Raw genomic sequence first — 20,828 nt, 5'->3', positions numbered from 1 at the left:
TTAGTGGTGCCTTATGCTCTTCTGAAAGGAAGGGTAACAAATGGCTTTGATCAGGATGAAGGGCAGAACTGTCTTGCAGCCTGCCAAAATAAAACACTGCTGTGTAGCAAAGCTTTCTTCTCTGACACGTTTCCCAAGATAAAAGGATGGAAAGGAAGAAACCAACTCAAACACAGATGGATTAAACTAATAGTTTAAAGTTCAGTTACTCCAGTGACATTTGCAAAATAATCAGAGCATAAAAATGATCACTCACCACTTTTGCCTCAAAATATCTACCTCAGCTCCTCTAGTACTCAGGATGGTATTTGAGAATACCACAAAAGCTTCAATGACAATGTGACATCCGGGCACCCATGACCCTGCTGGTTCTGCTCAGACTGTCTGTGACTGGCACCCAGAATTAAACAGTACTGCAAAATGTTCCCCAGTGAAAAAGAAATAAAAAAGTGTAATAACTCTAAAAATGGTAACTCTTGCCATGACTTTTTGGCATTTATAGGTGGAGAAGGATCCATGCATATCAAACCAGCAGTTTGAGCTTACTGTCACAATATGGCTTGATATTTATTTTTGAGAGGCCAGAAACAGGGAAAGCACTTTATTCAGACCACAAGGAAGAAAGATCCTGGGGCATTACTAATGACAAAAAAAAAAAATTAAAAAAGCACCCCTGCATTAAAATTTTTGAAAGACTTCCTCACAGTGGATGACATAGGTGGTTAATTAGTGGGAATCTGAATCCCCAGACTGCTTTGAAAATTCAGTTTGAATGTTCCAAGGAACGAGAATATTTTAACTGCTTTTACTGTTACTGTGAACTTCCTTTAAGGGTTTCTTAAGAATAGTCATTTTACTAAGGGAAGTAACTGGACTAGTATGACTGGCATGTTTTCTATTAAAGGAAAAGTACTCAGGCCTGGAATATTCAGTACTCTGAGAAAAATAACAGAACCTCTGCAGTGAGCAGGATGTGAACATACAAGAGCCAAACCAACAGAGGCTGCAGTTTGATCACACACTCACTGCAGATGGTGCAGCGTCCCACTCACCTGATCTCCTTTCTGAAACTCAATGTCATTTGGTCTTTTCTGTTCTCCAATTTGTCCTGGTGGCCCTGGAGGTCCCTGAAGACCTTGTTCACCCTAAAGTGCAAGAACATGCAGTTTGTTACAGGCAATACAAGTCAAATTGACAAGTGTAAGTATTTTGAAAGTAATAAGCAAAATTATCATCATGATCACCTACTCACTTTTTCACCTTTGGGTCCTTGGAAGTTCAAACCCATATTACCCTGTAAAAAGTATAACTCATCAGCCTTTAGAAGTCACAAATAAACAGAAAGAAAAACAGTCCACTACCACCATCAATGAGGGAAAGAAAATACCTTGGGTCCCGGCAGCCCTGGTGGACCAGGAGGTCCCTATTAAAAGAGAAAACCAAAAATCAAGTCACTTTCAAGCACTTTACATGCCTCCTGTGGAAAAAACCCTAACAAAACCACTCCTGAGCATTTATGCCCATGTTGACAAGGCACCTTGCCTTCCTCTGAAAACTCTTTTTCATGCTATTCAACTTCACAAATGTGTAAGAAACTAGTTCTACCATTAACAGAGAGAGTAAAATGAAATTAAACAGTCAGGTGTTAAGCATCCTAGTCTAAATAAGCTAAATATTGTCCCTCAGGTTTCACACAAATAAGAAGCCTGCACAATAACTCAGACCAATTTAAAGCAAAAAGATGTCTGGGAACAGGCTGTTTCAGAGCATCCTATTTAAAAGTGCACAGTAACAGCTCCAGGTGAACTGAATGCCTGGTTGCTGCTGTCTCCATACCAAGTCCTGACTACCATGATCTCTGCACTTTACTGACCTGTCTCTGAGAACAAGAAGCAACTGTTCCATTTAAGGGTTTAGGAATAACAGGCTAAAGAAACTCACCGTCAAACCTGGGGGCCCTGGAGGGCCGATTGGACCTGGTATTCCCATGGAGCCAGGTGGGCCCTGTTGAGAAAGCAGAGGAGGCTTTGCAAGGCATCTTTTTATGACAAAAACCCCTAAGATTTTCAAGGTCAAAAAACCCCAACAGTGGCATCCCGTAGATGTCAAATCAATGTAGCTGACCACTAACCTACCAATCTGTCCTTGTGGAAAGGCCTAAAGGAGCATCCTGCTCTCAACATCAATACATCTCTTTGGCTTGGATAAGGGAATGTTTCTTTTTGTTTGTTTGTTTTGAGCTACTTTTGCACTTTCTTTCTCTTCACGCACTGAGAGAGAACAACAAAACGCTTTGTATTTGTGATTCCTCCCAGGCAGAAACAGACAATAGGGAAGCACAGCTCAGAGGACCAGAAATGCTAACAGGCTCAGTTTGGTCAGAATGGCCTGGGGCTTGCCTCTCTGTCCCAGGAAATGGGAGTCTGGCTTCTGTCCAGCTCGGGCCGATAGACTCATTTTCGGCTCCCCTTGTTCTTCCACTAAAGCAATGAATGGCTCAGTGGGGAGGCACAGGGCCTGCAGTCACGAGCTGTTTTCACAGAAGACTGCTGGGAGAACAGAAACACTGTTCAGGAGGTGCAACATGAGGAGAACAGCTGAGAAATTACCCTCTGCTTCCCACCATCCAAAAGAGAGGCTACAGCCCAGAAAGCCAGATGTTACTTACTTTAACTCAGGGTGAAGAAGGAAAGGGAACTCCAGAACAAAGAATGTCTAGGAAGGGGGAACAGGCAAGGGAAATAGAGAAGCGAGTCAGTAACTGTGAGTGCTGCTGTCTGCTGGATACCACCTTCCTGACCAGGGGACCTTTCTGGCCTCTGTGGGTCACCCTATTAAGCAATATGGAATCACACACTTTCCCTTAAGTCACAAACTAGAGGTACATTAAATGTGTGCCCTGCATCTCCAAGTAAACAGAGGAATCCCCTAGCACCAAATCTTCCAATTGTGCTGTAATGCAAACGCTGTTCGTGTTATCTTTTTGCAGAACAGCCCAAGAGTACTTTTTGCAACTTACAGGTATCCCTGGAAGACCTGGAAATCCTGGGTCGCCCTTCTGTCCTGGCAGCAAGGATGTGATTATTTCACCTGCTTCACCCTAGAAGAAAGAGTTGACTTTAATTAACGGCACATTTTATAATTCTTTATCCCCATTCTGACTCTAAAGGGCACATAGTGGCTCCTAAGACTAAGGCACTCAGAGCTATGCTACACCCTAGTACTCACCTTAATGTAAGTACTAGACTCTCCATGAATAGCTCTTTTAGGAGACATGAAGATTTTTTAAAATTAATAAACTAATAACTACTACAAGGTTTCTTTTCTACAAATATATCAGCATTGATTTAAATTCCAAAAGGTTAGGTGATTGAAACACAAATGCTTCACAAAAGAAACATTCTAGCTCCATGTATAAGCAGTTGATAGGACACAGCAGAAAAAAGGCTCAATGTCTCCACCTCACGAGATTAATGCTGAATGTGCTGTTGGAACAGTCATGCTTTGTGGTCTATACTGAAGCACAGTTTAGTATAGATTCCAGGGAATATCTTTGTGTTAAAAGTATATGTTCTGAAGAGTTTGCCTTTCAATATCTTGAAAACAGTTGGGAAAGAGCCAAGAAAAACAATTCAGCTTAATAGTCACAATTTCCCTGTACCGGTGTTACTCTCAGGAGTTTATTAGAAAAATTCTGTGGGTCAAGTTTACTTTCAAATAGATTTGAACCGAAAATGGTATTTTGGTCCATGCACAAATCAGTCAAGGAAACAACAAAAAAACCTCTTAAAATTAAAAGGGCTTCTTAAGGTTCAACATCAGATCAACATCTTAAGGTTCAACATCAGATCATGAGACTCCTTATATTATGACAAAACCCCATCTATGCAATCTATACAGTAAAAAACACATTTTCAAAAGGAACAGAAGGTGTTCTACTATTCTCTTGCTATTTTAAGTTACTATTGCTTAGTCTCTAGTAGTGTTCTTGAATATTCACAGGTAGACTAATGATGCATTTGGGTGTTTGTTTTTGCTGACTTGATGCCCCACAACATGGAAACTGTCCCTCACAATCCCAAGGAAACCAAACACTCCACCAACACTCTGCTACTTCTAGAACTACTGACCCAAACCCAGTTAAAGCTACTGCAGAATTTCCAGTCAGCTGCACTGGAGTGGGCTAGAAACACTAAAAATGTCACCCCAGCCACCAGTGGATGCACATGGTCCTGCCTGAGTGCCAACAGCTTCCCTATGCCAGACAGCACACTTACCTTCATACCTGGCAGACCAGGGGGGCCCTTTGTTGAAAAGAAACAAAAAGTAAAAGATCAATAGAAATAAATCATTGGTATATTACTTGCAAACCACTAATCAGAGCTACACCATGAGGCAAACATTAAAGACAGAAATTTAAGAAAAAGGTATGACACAGGGGAAAATAAATGTTTTGTGAACTTCAGAATCAAATGGAAAAATTAGAGAACTTTCATAGTGACTGTTGAGCAGTAAAGATTCCATTTCCATTTCTTAGCAATTTGGTTTTTATTGCCTACTGTTATCCATCTTGTCTACTACATCTCTTTCTGTTTGTACTTTGGTTCTGAGAGTCACTTTGCTGTACGTCCTTGTGTTTTATACTGAAAACCGCCTACACTGTCTCTTTTTCTGCCCCATTAATCACTAGTAAGGCTCTTTAGATGTGCCAAATGTCAGTACCAAGATCTTACTTTTCTGACATATATGCATGTATTTGTATTTTTCCGCAGGAGGTAAAACATCTCAGCATGTGAGAATTCAAAGGGGTTTTTATAAATTTTACCACAGCACACAGCAGAAAAGCTCATTTTTATTGGACATCTAAAATACTCTGATTAACCATAAAAAGAAAGAAGTTATTAAAAGAATAACTGCAGAAGAGGCTGACATTTTTCTGATTTTTCACAGATCTAAGTAGCAAATATAAGTACATATTTCACAGATCTCTTTCAGTGGATCACAGGTAGTTGATGGGGAAATCTTTTACTTACAGGAGGCCCTTGTAAACCAGGAAAACCTGGACTGCCTGGGAATCCACGCTCTCCCTTAGAGATGAAGAAAATGATTAGCCAAAACCAAAACATAACAAACCCAGATAAACAAACTTTAGCTGAAAAGTCTAGTTTCATTGCTAGCTTATGACTCCAGAAGTAGCAAATTGTATTGGAACGAGCTGTTGAATAAACAGTTAATTCACACAACTAATTGAAACATAAATTTCCACATTCAGGTATTTCTGCATATTTCCAGTCCAAGTGCTACACTACAGACATGGAAAACGTACATCGTTATAGAAGATCAGTTTATGGGAAAATTTGAACGTGAAGCTGAATAACATGTTAGAATAAAATGACTCCTTCCAACAAGGTTACTGAATCAGTATTTTCAATACAATATTATTAAAAAATAGTAATTTAAAAGTCTCACTATAATGAGTTTTTCTTGGTAGCAAAACTCCACTATAAAGATCAGATGGAGCATCTGATCTAATTATCAGACACTCAGTTATAATCTATAAAATTAAGGACTAGAATAAAGAATTTAACTATATTGGCTGCAGAGTTTAAATGCTATGTCCTGGTGCTGGCAATTTCTGGCAAAACCTGTGGTTTAAGTACTGCATCGTGTTACTATGTTGCACATAATAAACTACACCTATTGGCTATAGCCAAGAGAACAAGAGCTCTTTACCATATTATTGTGGCATTGTTAAGAATTTTAAAGGTATTCCACCTTTGTTCCATTGCATCCTGGGATACCCTGAGGTCCTGGTGGCCCATCTTGTCCTGGTAATCCCTTTAAAGTGGAAAAGAGAAAAGAAGAGTTAGATTGTTGGATGCTGTTCTGTGCCTGAAAGACAAAAAGGAAGAGATTTATATCTATACAGACTATTCCCACTCACAGGAAGTCCTGGTGTTCCTGGAAATCCGGGAAGCCCTGGCGGTCCCTGAAGGAAATTAAACACATTTGAAACAGTATGGTAAGAATGGATGTGCAAAAGGATTTACCAAGATTCTTCTAACTGTAACTTGTGAAAATGTACGTAAATAAAACCAGAAACATCTGAATCACAATAAAAAAAGAATGCCATGCCAGCCCTTGAGATTCTTACCAACCTTTTGGGGAAGACAGTGCAGAACAACTACAGAAATGGTTTGCAGATAAAATAAATGAATGTTCATGGTTTGGGAAACGGATGTGTCCCAATGAAACCAGGGATGTATCAATTATTACCGGCTGAGGAGTCTGACAGAAAAAGCAAAGGCACAAAACCTAAAGGACTTCCAGACAAGTCTATCTCTCCTGCATCTACCCTGGATATACTGTCTCTACTTCAGAATACATTGAAGCAAAGTTTCTGGCACTTGTTTAGGTCCTCTGTTGCAAAACAGATCAAACAAGTGCTTGGGCTACTCTCCCTCAGGAGTTTATGAAGTCAATACAAGTAATATGTAAGACTGTATTACTTACACAATCTTGTATTACTTATAAAAAGTACTACAATCTCTTCTGGCTAGTATGTATGTAAATTACTCTTCAGATTTAAGTTAATTTTTCCTACTGTAAATAACCACTTCTGTAAGGACCCACTCAATGCCTGGCAGCCTTCATCCATAATTCCAATATATCACTCTAAAACTGTACCAGTACTTACTCTGATTCCTTTGGGTCCAATGGGCCCTGGAAGACCATCATCACCCTACAAAACAAAAACAAACAAACAAACAAACCTCCATACTCAAGTTGGCAGTCTGCCTTTCTATCAGATTAAACTACAAGCACAATAAGATTTATGTTTTTACAGTAAGAGGACTAAAAGTTATATTAGTTGTCATTCTCTGAGTAAAAGGGTTCAAAATTACATTATTTTTGGTGCTGGAGTTTGAATAGTAAAGTATTTGTTCCAGCTGGTTTACCGTGACTTAAATGAAAGGTTTTATAAAGGTCACAGCTCTCTCAGACACTTGCCAGGTGCTCTCATTGAAAATCCTGCAGCGGCCTCTTGTGGGGAGAACAAGAGAGCCAAGATTAAATGTGAATGGTACTGTATGAATTTGTTTTATGATAATCATAGGATCATTATGCAGAACTTCATAACAAAATATTAAGAAAAAGTATTTATGGAATAAAAGTATAACAAAAGTTTCTAGTCCAAGACCCCTGTGCTGTTTCATTCTTGTTGTATCCAATGAATCTCTTCTAGTGTAGACTTTTTTTTTCTTATCACTTGCCTTTTTTTTTTCTTTGCTTCTTTTTGATGTGCTTCTGTTAGGTTTATACTGTGAGCATTTGCAAAAGAAACGGCAGATTCTGGATATTCTTGTGTATATTAAAGCCAAATGCATTCAGAGCTATTTACTGCTCTATTACACCATCTGAGTGTAATGATGCAATTCAGTAGTAAATAAAAAGAAACCTAACCCCTCTAGGGAAAGCCAGGAGCATTCCTCAGCTCTCTGCACACAGGCTCAATGAGGCCTTCATTTGCATCACCCCACCCAAACCCAGCCCAGGAATGCCACCAGGTGCAAACAACAGTTTACCTCCATGGTGGGAACCCTGGGGGCAGCTGAGAGCAGAACTCTTATCAGTGCTTAAACCAAGCCAAGAGCAGGTTAGTGCAAGGACTAACAAACCTACAGAACAGCACCTTGCCAAACCTGTTCTTTGACCTTAATCTGTAGCACCAAGTAAAGGGATACAAGTGTGCAGGTAGTGTTGGAAGCACCTGTGTAGGTGAAGAACAGGATAGGAAACCCAGAGCAATCTATTTCGCTGGCTGACTATTCAAACCAGCCAACCAAAACCCCAAGTTATATCCTAACATCTGACAATTTCAACTACTAAACCAATGATAATGGGGAGTTCTGAAATTATTTAGGATCAGCACTACAAGCAAGCTAACATTACCCAGCAACTTCATGCTATTCAAGTGAATCATGACTTACCTTCAAGCCTCTTGGACCAGGTGGTCCTTCTGGTCCTGGAAACCCAGGCAAACCTGGCTGTCCTTCCAAGCCTGGGAATCCCCTTTCACCCTACAAGAAGAATAGGTGGAGAAGGAACATGACAAAACCAAAAATTATGGTAGAAAAATCCAGAACACACATTATCCTTCTGGTTTTCTGTAGGAAGTCATCACACTGACAAACCAATGCTGTGATGAAACATCTCAACTATTTCCCTAAAGAAATTCCTGAACACAAACATACATTATCTTTACTTGAACACTTAAACAGATTTCATAGGGTGTTTATCCAGTATTTCAAGGCATCCATTTACCAAAATAATGTGACCATCTGTTACACCTCTGCTGCTTAAACACATAGAACTCTCCTCTTCCTATAGAAACATACCCTTATTAGTTGTTAAGTCCTTCACAAAACTCACCTCTGCTGCAACACCTACAAAAACTCTCAGAACAATGTAGATTGGTGCTGTACTGTGAATGTTTTTTATTATTTTACAGTTGTAAGATCACAGAACAAATCCTCCTAGAAGCTATGCTAAGGCACATAGAAAATAAGGAAATGATTGGTGACAGCATGGGTTTTTCACTAAGGGCAAACTGCGCCTTACAAGTTTGGTGGCCTTCTGTGATGAGGCTACAGCATTGGGGGATGAGGAAAGAGACTGACATCATCTGCCTGAACTTGTGCAAAGCATCTGAGACTGTTCTGCAAGACATTGTTGTATCCAAACTGGACAGGCATGACTTTGACAGGTGGACAATTCGATGGATAAGGAATTATCTGCATTTCACACTCAGAGAGTCTTGGTCAACACTTCAATGTCCAAGTGGAGACCAGCAAAGACTGGGGTTCCTCAGGGGTCAGTATTGGGACTGCTGCCAGTTAACATCATTGTGGGTGACATGGACAGTGAGATCAAGTGCACCTTGAGCAAGTTTGCTGATGACACTGAGCTGGGTGGTGCAGTTGACACACTGGAGGGAAAGGGATGCCATCCAGAGGGACCTGGACAGGCTGGAGAGGGTCAACATGTCCAAGTGCAAGATCCTACACCTGCATCGGAGCAGTCCCAGACATGAGCATGGACTGGGAGAAGAACTCACTGAGAGTGGCCCCACAGAGAAGGACTTGGGGATGTTGGTTGATAAGTAGCCCATAAACAGGGTTCCAACCCAAAATGTTTACAACCTAAATCAAGTGAGACAGGCACAAGACAGCAAAAAATAAGTAAATATTAAGGTTTTGACAAGTACATATAAGTTAGGAAATACCAGAATTAATACACTTTTGTACACAGACACAGACACACACGTATATAAAACATTACACTTTTCAACTGCATAAACAGAGATTTCCTACAGCTCTGTTACATCAATCAGTGTATATGTAACTGCTTATGAAACATGCAGTTGTTCAGCACTATTCTTTATTACCCTACAGATAGGTTTGGTTTGGTTGGTACATTTGGTTCCTACCTGCAAAAACCTACTGTTTATTTACACCAATAGTTTTTTCACATCCACAGGAATCCCCAAAGAAATGTTCCACTCAAACAAAAACCTTAACCACTAGATTTTGCACATTCTCCTTGAAACAAATGTGTCCTGAACTTCCACTGTCTTGCATACTTCAGCAAGAAGAGGAAGAGTAGCTCCCACATCTGTTCTCTGGCAATCTGCCAGATATGGCACTCTCTAGAAACCTGAGAGGTCCTGCCCAGCTCTCCTCAATCAAGTGAAACAACTGAACCAGCAATCTCACATCCTCACAGCAGTGAACAGAAGACTGGGCACTGCAAGCACACAGAAGCACATAAGTGCAGCCTTGAACGCAATATGCAAAAGCCAAGATTAAGGCTTTGCTCATCTCCTTTATTTTCCATATGCTGAGCATGATAGCAGTGTTATGTCTCATTCTTAAATCCTAATTTTCTCACTGTACTGCTTAGGTAGATGCCCTGTATTCCAGCATAGAGGGGCAGGAACTTGGAAGTTGCTTTTAAAACACTTAAAAGATGCTGAGATCTCACAAAAACTTTCAGAGAAAATAACAGGACTTCTCTTGCCTCCTTTGCCAGGGCTTGCTCTACTGCTTTCACAGTGGAAAAACAAGAGGAAAACCTTTGGATGAGATTAAAGGCTGCATGTGAACAAGAGCTGCAAACTTACAGAGGAAACAACTAAGCTGTACTTAGTCCTACCTACACAGTGAGACTCAAAAGATTCCTTGGATAGGAATGAACAGCTCATTAACTCTCTGTGTCGGTTTCCTATTAACTGAAAGGTAAACATACTCCTCTTTTACTGTAGGTCACACATTGCTCTCTCATACAGGGCCCTGTGAAAATGCTGAAATTGCACTATAAATTGAGGCTAACTTAAGTGGGGAAGTCAAACTCTCTTTTTGCACAGCAAGTGCCAGATTGTACTCTGGTGGGTTGACCCTGACTGGATTGGATGCCACTCTATCACAGCCCTCCTTGGCAGAACAGGAGAAAGAAAACACAAAAATGCTTGTGGGCCAAGATAAGGATCACTCACCAATTAGTGTCACATGCAAATCAGACTTGACCTGGGAAATTTAGTTTAATTTATTACAAATCAAATTAAGAGTAGGGTAATGAGAAATAAAACAAAAGCATAAAAATACCTTCTCCCCACCCCTTTTCTCTTCTCAGGCTCAACTTCAGCTCGTTTCTCTACCTCCTTCCCAACAGCACACAGGGACAGGGAATGGGGGCTGCGGTCTGTTCATCACACATTGTCTCTGCTGCTCCTTCTTCCTTAGAGGGAGGACTCCTCACACCCTTCCTCCTCTCCAGTGTGGGGTCCCTCCTGTGGGAACCAGTCCTTCCTGAGCTTCCCTAGTGTGGGTTCCTTATAGGGCTGCAGTCCTTCAGGAACAGGCTGCTCCAGTGTGAATCCCTGAGGGGGTCACAACTCCTGTCAGCAAACCTGCTCCAGTGTGGGCTCCTCTCTCCACGGCCCACAGGGCCTGCCAGGAGCCTCCTTTGGGCATCCACCTGCCCTCACTGGGGTCCTCCCCAGGCTGCAGGTGGACCTGCTCCACCACAGAGCTCCATGGGCTGCAGGGGCACAGCTGCCTCCCCCTGGTCTGCACCACAGGCTGCAGGGGAATCTCTGCCTCATGCCCCTCCTTCTGCACAGACCTGGGTGTCATGGGACTGTTTCTCTCACATATTCTCACTCCCCTCTTCTGTCGGTGTTGCGAAGATTTTGTTTTGGCCCCTTAAATCTGTTATCCCAGAGGCACTACCACCATCCTGACCTTGGAGCTGGCTGGCATTGGCTCTGGTGGACACAGGGGAAGCTTCTGGCAGTTTCTCACAGAAGCCATGCCTGTAGCCTCCCCCCACCACACTGTTCCCATGCAAATCCAATACAAGTATTTTCACATGGAGCTACACAGTTGGTGTGCTACCTCATCTGAAAAGCAAGACTGGAGGAGCGTTACTGTCTCAGGCAGGGATATGAAAGGGTTAGTGTGTCCCTGAAAGAGCGAGAATGAGGAATTTGGGAGTGCCAGATAAGGAAAACATTAGGCAGAGACAGATTTTGGAGCAAGCTCTGGCAAGAACTGTGTTTGCACACTAAGAAAAGACACCTGCATGCAAGAGGCATGTCAGATGTGTCAGGTGTGACCTGGGCTGCACCATATCCACTAATCTCAACCTGGTCACACTTACCCACATTTTTGTTAAAGAAAGCAACATCTGCATGGAGTTGCTAGAGCAGACTTTTAGCAGAGGGATGGCCTTGTGTGTCATTTAGTGCTGAAGAAACTGTTCTTTAAAATGCAGCTATGCCAAGGTCTCCACTCTAAACAGTCACAGAACTTGGAAGCCAAGGCCTTGAAAGAAAGAGAAACATGAAGCCAAACAGTTAAACAAGAGGAATTCAGGAGGCAACAACTGATAAGAGTAAACTGCACTATTGAAACCGAAATGAGTATTTTCCAAGCTCTGAAAGTGAGCAGCAACAATGAGAGCCTTGCAGGAGGAAACCGTTGCCAGAGCAACTCCTGGGGAGTTTCCCAGCAAATTACCCCCAAGAATGAACAGATGATTGGAGGACTGTGCCCAGGGACAGCTGAGGGACTACACCAGACAATTCCCAAGGGAACTGTACTAAACCAATTACAGTGGAAATAGCTCCCTGTAATCACAAATAGTGATAAAAAAATTAGTTGAAGAAAGAAATGTGGGCAAATTGGTGGTGGGGAGGGGGAAGCCAAGCTGATCTAGCTCTCTTGAATACAGATGATGAGGGTATTTTTAATTGTCTTCTACTTCAACAGAATATAGAAGGATTCCATAACTGAGAACAGTTTTCAGGTGTTTTTCTGCCTCCCAACTTTTCCTACTGCGCACACCATATTGATTTCCATGAAGGTTCGAATGCTACAAGTCTGAAAGGAAAAACTGACTGCTCCTTGAAGGAACATACTGAAACTGAAAAAAAATTAACAACTCTTCCACAAAAAGTCAATGCCAAAAATGGACATTATACCTTTAGGGATATGAGATGCAAGTCCATGGGTAGCACACAATGAAGTTTCTCATAAAGGCAAAAACTGTCACGAGCCAGTTCAGCTTACACAGAAAGTACTGAGGAAGTCTGGATACTTTTTGTTTCAGACTAGAAGCTACTAAGGAGAAACAAAAATAGCAAAGGTTTAGGTCAACTCAGATCTCATCTTCCAGTCCTGAAAGTACAGGATTGTTTCCATAGCAAAATAAAGATACATGAGCTATAAACTCCTCATTTCCTTGGGGAATGGGAAGGGAGTCAGATTCTGATCTCATTTAGTGATAAACCCCGAGTAGCTGGCAAAGCAATTGCCCTCAATCAGCTACACAGGTATGGCAAAACTGTCAGCTTACAAGCTTAAACATGACTGTTGCTTGGGGGATAGAAAGAAAAAAAATTACTTGGGAAACACCCTAAAATTATGCTCTAAGCTGCAGCAAGATAGAGCCAATTAAACATGTATAAAAGTTTGGCATAATTCCCTGTACTCTAATAATAGGACAATAGTATTTAAGAAATCAGGGATAGATGCAGTTTTAAAGCATGCAGAAGTAATCTACATTTCTAGATTTTATTCCCCAAAATTAAATACTTATAAATAGACAGTATAGGGAGAGAAACCAGGATATTTATTTACATAGATGTGTTATACTCATGGCAAAAAGAAAAAGACTTGTAAAAAGTGGAGCAAAAAACCATTCAGGGAAGCAGTAGTTGAACAGCCTATTTCATGCCTAAACACAGGCAAGAATGTGGCTGTAACAGATTTAGAACTACAGTACCTAATCAAGACATCACTCAAAACAAACACACCAAGCAGCCACAAGCAGTAGCGTCAAAGTTATAGTTTAATGCAATAAAGAAATCCCCTCTGACAAGATACGTAGTCTTCAAAATACATCAGATTTCTTCAGGATATCATCTGTGACTTCTTTTGTAAGATGAAGCAGTTGAGGTTGAATGGTCAGTGGTCACTTGCCAGGTTCAGAATACAGGGCTGTATTAGTGCAATTCAGGCCAACAGTTATGAACCACACACACCAATTATAATTATTCTTGACAAAGTGATTAAAATCTGAGAATCTTTAACTGTTTTCTAGGGATTTGTATACAAAAGTGAAAAGAAAAGCTGAGTGTGGGTCACATCTGTACTAAATTTTACCATGATAAAGGCATAAGGAAATAGGGATCTCAAGGACAAACACTGACAATTCTCTTCTGAGACTCAGGGTTCCAAGAATATATATCCAAAGAGACCAAGAGTGTGTTATTCTTCCTTTGTAAGGGGTATGGATTTCTCAAAGTACTTGTAATGCCCTCAAAGCACAGTTATTACAAGCTGTTCCTGCCAGAATCCGAGGCACCAAGCTTGTATGAGATCATATAGTAGGAACTTACAGCCCACTTGAGACTTTGATTTAAGTTTAGTAAGGTGGGTTTGAGCAAAGGAAGAAAATTTTATTGCACTGCTTTTTGTCAGCTGTTGTACTGTGAGTTTAAAAAAAATACCCAAAAAACAGTGCTTTAATTCTGCTAGAGGGCACATGGCAGACACAGAGCTAAAGAAAAATCACTGGTGCCATGGAAATAGTGAAATATGGCTCCTCAAAGCAAAAGAAGAAAATAGTTTTCCTATTTGTTACAGTTCAATTTGTGTTCCTTTACCTGTTAAAACTGGGATCCTAAAGTGACTTCTAGGATGCTTAGGAAGAAAGCTAATTTGGGGTCTCAAAAGGAATGCATTAGGCTCTGCTAAGCTGAACAAAGCAGCACTTCTTAGCTGATTTAATGCAAGTGGACAGCGACTTGGATGCAGACGCTGGTTTAGTGCCAGAAGCGAAGCCCAGCGGAACACAAATGAAGGCTCAGCTGAGAGCAAGGCAAGGCTTTTCCTGTCTTCCCAGCACAGAACAAGGTTCCACACATCTGACTTCCAGAAGTTCTTCAAGTATATTTTCACATTTCTAATGTGAGAATAAAAAAGGGAAGATTAAATAAACAGCTCTTTGTCTAAGGCTCTTCATACACCAATTAGGTGAGGAGCCATGGAGTTTGACTCCTAGTTCAGAGGTCACTGTAGAAGGAAAGAGAAACACTAAATGCCAAGTGTCAAATAAAAAGGAAAAGCCTTAAACTTTTAGCAGCAATTTACACTCAGCTGGAATAAGATCCTACTTGCAAGAAAGCTGGATTGAAGATAGTCTTGGATTTGAAAACTTCAATCAGATGTACAACTAGGTGGTACACTGTGAGGGATCAATCATCTTAAGATAGCCTTGATGTCTTACAGTAGTACAAGAATCTGGAAAAAGTTTAAAACTAAAAAATTCCCAATGAAAGTTAAATTAAAAATTAAATTAAATTAAAAATTAAAAAAGTTTAAAGTTAAAAATTCCAAATGAACCAAAGTGAAGAATTTATAAGATAAAACATGGATGTCAGTGACAGAGAGCTCTTGGGGTTCCCCAGATCTAAACTGCTGAATCCAGCAAAGCATCAAATACTGAGGGTTTGTAATTATAGGACTACTAAAATAATGAGGTGTGTGCACATATGATCAAACCAGTTCCACCAGCAACACACCATACCTAAGAAATATGGGCTTTGGTTTCATTGTTCCTTTACCCACTGTACATGTTGGGCTGCAAGCTTCAGAAAGATTTCTGAAAAAACCACTCTGGCATGCCTCAGGATTATACTGTGTTTACCTTGGTTTAGGAGGAAAATGAATCAGTTCCCTGATTTCAAAGTGAGTTTTCTATTCTAAAGAAGGACACTTGCATTAGATCCACACTAGCCAGACAACAGATACTGCTCACTGAATTCACAACATAGCTGTGACAAGTCCAAAAGAAAGCCAGCTTTGAATCACAGAAAGGTTTTCCAAAATTCTACCTGCTACAGTTGTATTGGGAATAGAAGCCTGATGTTTAAGTGCCATCAAACTGGACCTGAAATAATCTGTGACAAGTGTCAGGATGCATCTGGTTTGGGCACCTGCATTTGAAGATCCTCTAGGAATGCATTAACCAGGTTCATGTTTTGGCCAAACAAATCTAACTTGGAAAGCTTGCCATCAAGGAAATACTTTTCTTCACCAGGTATGTATGTTGGGAATAATACCCAATGAACTAAAGTAAATGCCAAGGAATGACCTCATCTGTCAGGAGCTATGTGGTGGCAGGTGTGGCATCAAGCATTACCCAGACTTTTGGACGTCAGCCTTGTTTAACCTCAGCCAATAGCAAAATTCTGCATCAGCACATTATAGTGCCAAGGCAGTGACTGATTGTTTGGCATTACTTTCATTCATTTAAGGTTACACTTGTTTATACGACTTAAAAAATCACCTTTGAAATGCATCAGAAATTAATGCAGAGCACTGAAGCCCTTCTAGAACCTTGCAAAGATAGGGTAAATGGTTTGATAAACCAGGCTTTTCAAACTCTGTTATCAGTCTTTAAAAAGACTCCACAGTATCTCAGGCAAACTGTTTACAATACTAAGAGTGGAATTGTTTCTGGCAACCTCTGCCCCTTGCAGCAGTCACATCACATTCATTCCCTGTGACAACAGCAGTTACATGTGAACCATTTAACCACAACTTAATTACAACCAGGCTCCCACACTTCAGAAAAGCCTCAACTCAGGCAAGTGCTGAACTGTGTATCTACAGTGCATTGTCATTAAAAGAGATGCTGGGCACCTGCTGTTTCCTCAAAGAAAAAGACAATGTAAAACAATAAGAAATAATGGTGACAAACATGAAATACTGCACAGATGTACTAAGCTCAGGCAGCGACAGTGGAAGTCAAATCTGCATGGAAGCAGGAAACCTCAGAGATCTCAAAATGCAACTCTTGGCCTTAGGACACTGTCTGGGCAGACCAAAACAGCTTGTTGCATTGAATGAGGCACACAGAGAAGCGTTTTGGGTTGGGGATGGTTTATACTCTGCTTGATCTGAGAATACATGTTTGTTTGGCCATTATCTACCTGCTTACTTCAGTGGCAGCTAAGTGTGCTGGGAAAGTTGTATCTGAATTTTGCCACTTCCAGCGCCCAGCTCACATCTAGACAGCAGCAGCAATCATCCTTGCATACAGCTGTGCAAGTTATGAGGTGAAAACCAGTGCAAGTTCAGAACACAACAGTGAGTGCCTATTACTTATGAGCTGGTAATGCAGGAAAAGAGGGAAAACAACCCACACTTACTCAGTTTTAAATTCCCACTGAAGCATTACCACCATAGCCATTATTGTACATTCCACATCTTAGCTTGTCAACACTAAGTAGTGTAGGCAGGACTGGGCTGTAAATAGGAATTCTTTCTATTTTACTAGAATTTGTGTTTTTTCTGTTTTTTTTTTTACAGTCAGATAGCTGGAAAAATTTGTGCCATCATTCCCCATTCTTGAGAAAATAATATGAAATCCTGTACACTGTCAGATGGACCAGTCAGTCTGACTCAATACCTGGAGCTGTTAGTACAGCTATGCTCTTTGGTGCATGCCCACACTACAGGCAAAGAAAACAAGACAGGAGCAAGAAGCAAAAGCTATCATCCATAAGAGCAATGAGGCTGGTGAAAGGACTTGAGCACAAGTCCTATGAGAAAAGGCTGAGGGACCTGGGGTTGTTTAACCTGGAGAAGAGCAGGCTCAGGGGAGACCTTATCACTCTCTACAACTCCCTGAAAGGATGTTGTAGCCAGGTGGGGATTGGTCTCTTCTCTCAGGCAATCAACAGTAGGACAAGAGGGTATGGGCTTAAGCTCTGCCAGGGAAGGTTTAGGTTGGATATCAGGAAGAAGTTCTTTACAGAGAGAGTGGTCAGGCATTGGAATGGCCTGCCCAGGGAGGTGGTGGATTCTCTGGAGGTTTTTAAGGTGAGACTGGATGTGGCACTCAGTGCCATGATCTGGTAATCAAAGTGGGGTTGGATTAAGGGTTGGGCTTGATATCTTGGAGGTCTCCTCCAACCCAACTGATTCTATGGTTCTGTAAGTCATCTGGAGTTAATATATGGGTCACTCGTTTGTGTGCTGCTCTGCCAGTAAAAAAAAAAAAAAAGGCCAAAAAAGCATATTTACCTTTTCACCTTTTACTCCACTGCAATCACATTTGGATAAAGATGTACATCCATGGCAAGCCTTTAAAGACATAAGAAAAAAAATATATTTGTAAGCACAAGACCATACAAAGTCTAACACTCTTACAAAAAGTTGGAAAATTAGTCTAAAATCAAAGCCTACCAAGTTTGTCCTCTAGCCAAAGCACACCCAGTTAACTGGAAGTTCAGTCCTCTTTGATAACACTTATACTTGTTTGCAAGTACTTTAGAGTTAGCTCCCCCAAAAATCCTTGACTTTGAAATTTATGCTTAAATGTCATCTGCTGGAGCGCAAGGTCCGGTGCAACAGCCATGGCCGAAGGGGCAGCGCTTACAGCAAACAGACCCTCCAGCACATCTGAAACCGCGCAGAGCCCATTACGCCTCCCACCAGCAGATGGCAGGGTTCGCACAACAGTGTCATCGAGCCTAACGATCGTCAGCAAATTTGTGAATCGTTCTCAGGCAAACACTCCATCGTTTTCCCCTCCACACCTCAGTTACTGAGAAAATACTCTTTTAAAAACTCCAGATTTCATGGAGCTGCATTGAGGCTCCAGTGTAAGGCATGACAAGCCAGCTTCAACAGTCCCTGGTATAAGGGGAGTGACAGCCAGATTTTAAGGGGTCAAAGGAAGGGGATATAGAAACTTGTTCACAGAGAAGATCAGGATTAGGTAATGTTTCCATACCACAGATTTGATTCTTATTATCATGCTTAGATTATATTCTTCCACTCTCACCCTAACCTGGGATAATCCTTAGAGCTCCATGTTGATTTCACAGATTATCAAATGTTTTTACAGAGGTGAGATTTCTAGAAAAAACCCTCTTTTTGGTAGAATGTCTCTACTTAATACATATGGGCATCGTTTTTCAGTTTTTATAGTTTCAAAAGCCATAAGCCACATTAGAAGATAAACCCTGAAGTACTTCAGTGCAACTTGTTCTGAGAAAAGGTGCAGTACTGTATTAAAGACACCCAGCATATACTTCAAGTTTGAAAAGCTGAGCATTTGGGGTCCTCCCCTCCAGTAATCTACACAGAACATTATGTACAAAGTTTCAATCAAGCAAGAAACCAGTTGGTGTGTCAGATCTAAAGTACACCCACACTTGAATTCTGGTCTTCATTATCACAGAAGCATTTAGAGACACGACCCATCACCTATCTGGCACTGGGAATGTCCTGGCTCTTGGCCAAAACACACTACCAAGCATCAGACTGAGAACACAGAAGTAGCTTAATACACCTGGAGCTACAAAAACCCAAGATCAGCTAAAGTATCTTGCAGCAAAAGGCAGAGCTCTAAACACAGTGGTACATGATATGACCAGGGTTTCACTTCAAATCTTTCATTTGGCTTTTGGAATCAGTTAACAGGGATTTATTGAGCCATTTCTTCAAGTGAAATTGAATCATTTGAGCCAGTTCAGGTTTTCAAAGATCAGACTGGATGAAGGCCTGAGTAACCTGGCCTGACCTCATGGCTGCTCTGGTTTGGAACAGAGTTTGTCTATATGTCCTTCTGATGGCCCCCTTCAATCCAAGTTATCCTGTGAATTTGGTATCTGATCCCTTTCACTTTCACAAATGGATTTTTAAAAAAGCAAGTTCCTTGGGAACCGGTTTTAGGATTAATCTCTTTAACAAAGCTTCATTTAAAAGGGATTAACCTCAGTTACATGCAATATTCCTTCGCCTCACAGCACAAGCCTAATACACAAAACTAGCAAGTTACCTGGCTCGCTGTGCCACAGCACTGATCCCAAATTACAGGGACTGAACTGTGACAGCAACATGGAACACCTTTGCTGCCTCCAAGGGGTGGGGGAGAAACTAAAATAAATCAGTACTTATCAAAACCCACCAAGTGCTGTGCTAAAATACACACAGGCTAAAATAACACATACATGAAAAGCGTTGTCAAGATCCTACACAAGGAGGATTTATTCAGAATATGGAGGAGAAAAAAACTAATTTAGTCTTACAGCTTCCACAGAATGTTTCTAATAGAAAATTCTTGAGTTTTTAGGTACAAGAGAATTTTTGGTGTAGACAGGGAGAAAAGGAAGTTGGAGGGGAAAAAGATGGTATGAGATTACATTGCCCCTTCATAAAACAAGTTAGATGTACACAGTGTTGTGAAGGTTTCAGACAGAAGTTTTCAGATAGTAAGGCTCAAAAGTCTCTGCCCTCTGCTACTGTATCTCTACAGGAAAACCACAGAAAACTACTTTGTTAGTGCTTACACATCTTCAACAGTGATTCTGGCAGCATCAAGACCACATGAAGTAGACCCAATCCATAAAGCGAACGAAATCCTGAGATAATTTGGTATGGAAGGCATCACTCACAGCAGGGCAGCTTAGGTAGGTTGAACAGGTCCCTGTGCAGTTGTGTATTGAATAACTGCAGTGTGAAGACCCCACAGCCTCTTTGGGCCCTTGACCTGGTGTCTGATTGCCTTCATGGTGAAGCTATTCCTCCACAAAACACTCACCAGAATTCCCTATGTTGCAACTTGTATCCATTAAAAGTTTCCTGTATAAAGTTTTTGAAGAACATGGTTCTCTCCCTTATTCTATTAGCTGTTAAAAAAATCCAAAGTGCTTTGATTCAATCAATATATTAAAGTCATCACTGTCTTCCAAAGCCATTTATATATTCTGACTGGATTCCTTATGCTTTGAGCAGCCTCTTAACATATTCAATTAGCCTGTCTGGAAGAGTCAGGAGCACTCACTGAGCTGTTTTTGACAAGTGGTTTTGATATCCAGTTCGGAGGCATTAATTGCAGGAAGGAAACACGGTCCTTCCCAAACAACAGTGAGGGAAAGCTCAAAGTCTGTAATCAGAAAACCTCTGCAAGTACTCACTGTAATCAAATGGTAGGAATTTTTTGGCACAAATTCTGGGAAGATCTATTCACGCGCAAGCTTATCAAGAAGTACTCTCCCAGCAGAGTCACTTATCTTCCTGTACAAAAGCTGTATTTGGCAGATTGTGTTTCTTATTTGCATGAACTTGTACCCCCCACAAAATTAAGGTATTTTTAACTAAACAGTTTGAAGAAAATAGCCCTGAGAATTCACACTATATCAAGATGAGATCATGCCACTTACAGGTCGTATTGCTGTACAGCTTAAA

The 20,828-nt window shown here is 41.0% G+C and overlaps 1 protein-coding gene across 1 annotated transcript in view; it reads right to left on the bottom strand.

Moving 5' to 3' along the window:
- COL4A5 (collagen type IV alpha 5 chain) overlaps positions 1 to 20,828 on the bottom strand; it is a 78,742-nt gene that overhangs the window by 39,789 nt on the left and 18,125 nt on the right. Inside the window, exons 2-13 of the mRNA XM_071569134.1 lie at positions 17,658 to 17,717; positions 7,992 to 8,081; positions 6,698 to 6,742; positions 5,945 to 5,989; positions 5,776 to 5,838; positions 5,034 to 5,087; positions 4,278 to 4,304; positions 3,020 to 3,100; positions 1,942 to 2,004; positions 1,388 to 1,423; positions 1,253 to 1,294; positions 1,053 to 1,145 (exon numbers count right to left, since the gene is read on the bottom strand). Coding sequence (XP_071425235.1) covers positions 1,053 to 1,145; positions 1,253 to 1,294; positions 1,388 to 1,423; positions 1,942 to 2,004; positions 3,020 to 3,100; positions 4,278 to 4,304; positions 5,034 to 5,087; positions 5,776 to 5,838; positions 5,945 to 5,989; positions 6,698 to 6,742; positions 7,992 to 8,081; positions 17,658 to 17,717 — 699 coding nt within the window. The remainder of the gene's footprint in view (positions 1 to 1,052; positions 1,146 to 1,252; positions 1,295 to 1,387; positions 1,424 to 1,941; positions 2,005 to 3,019; positions 3,101 to 4,277; positions 4,305 to 5,033; positions 5,088 to 5,775; positions 5,839 to 5,944; positions 5,990 to 6,697; positions 6,743 to 7,991; positions 8,082 to 17,657; positions 17,718 to 20,828) is intronic.

This window comes from Pithys albifrons, chromosome 14 (assembly GCF_047495875.1).
Source record: "Pithys albifrons albifrons isolate INPA30051 chromosome 14, PitAlb_v1, whole genome shotgun sequence".
Lineage (NCBI taxonomy): Eukaryota > Metazoa > Chordata > Aves > Passeriformes > Thamnophilidae > Pithys > Pithys albifrons.
Note: the sequence above shows the minus strand (reverse complement) of the source record. Positions and strands in the feature narration are given on the sequence as shown.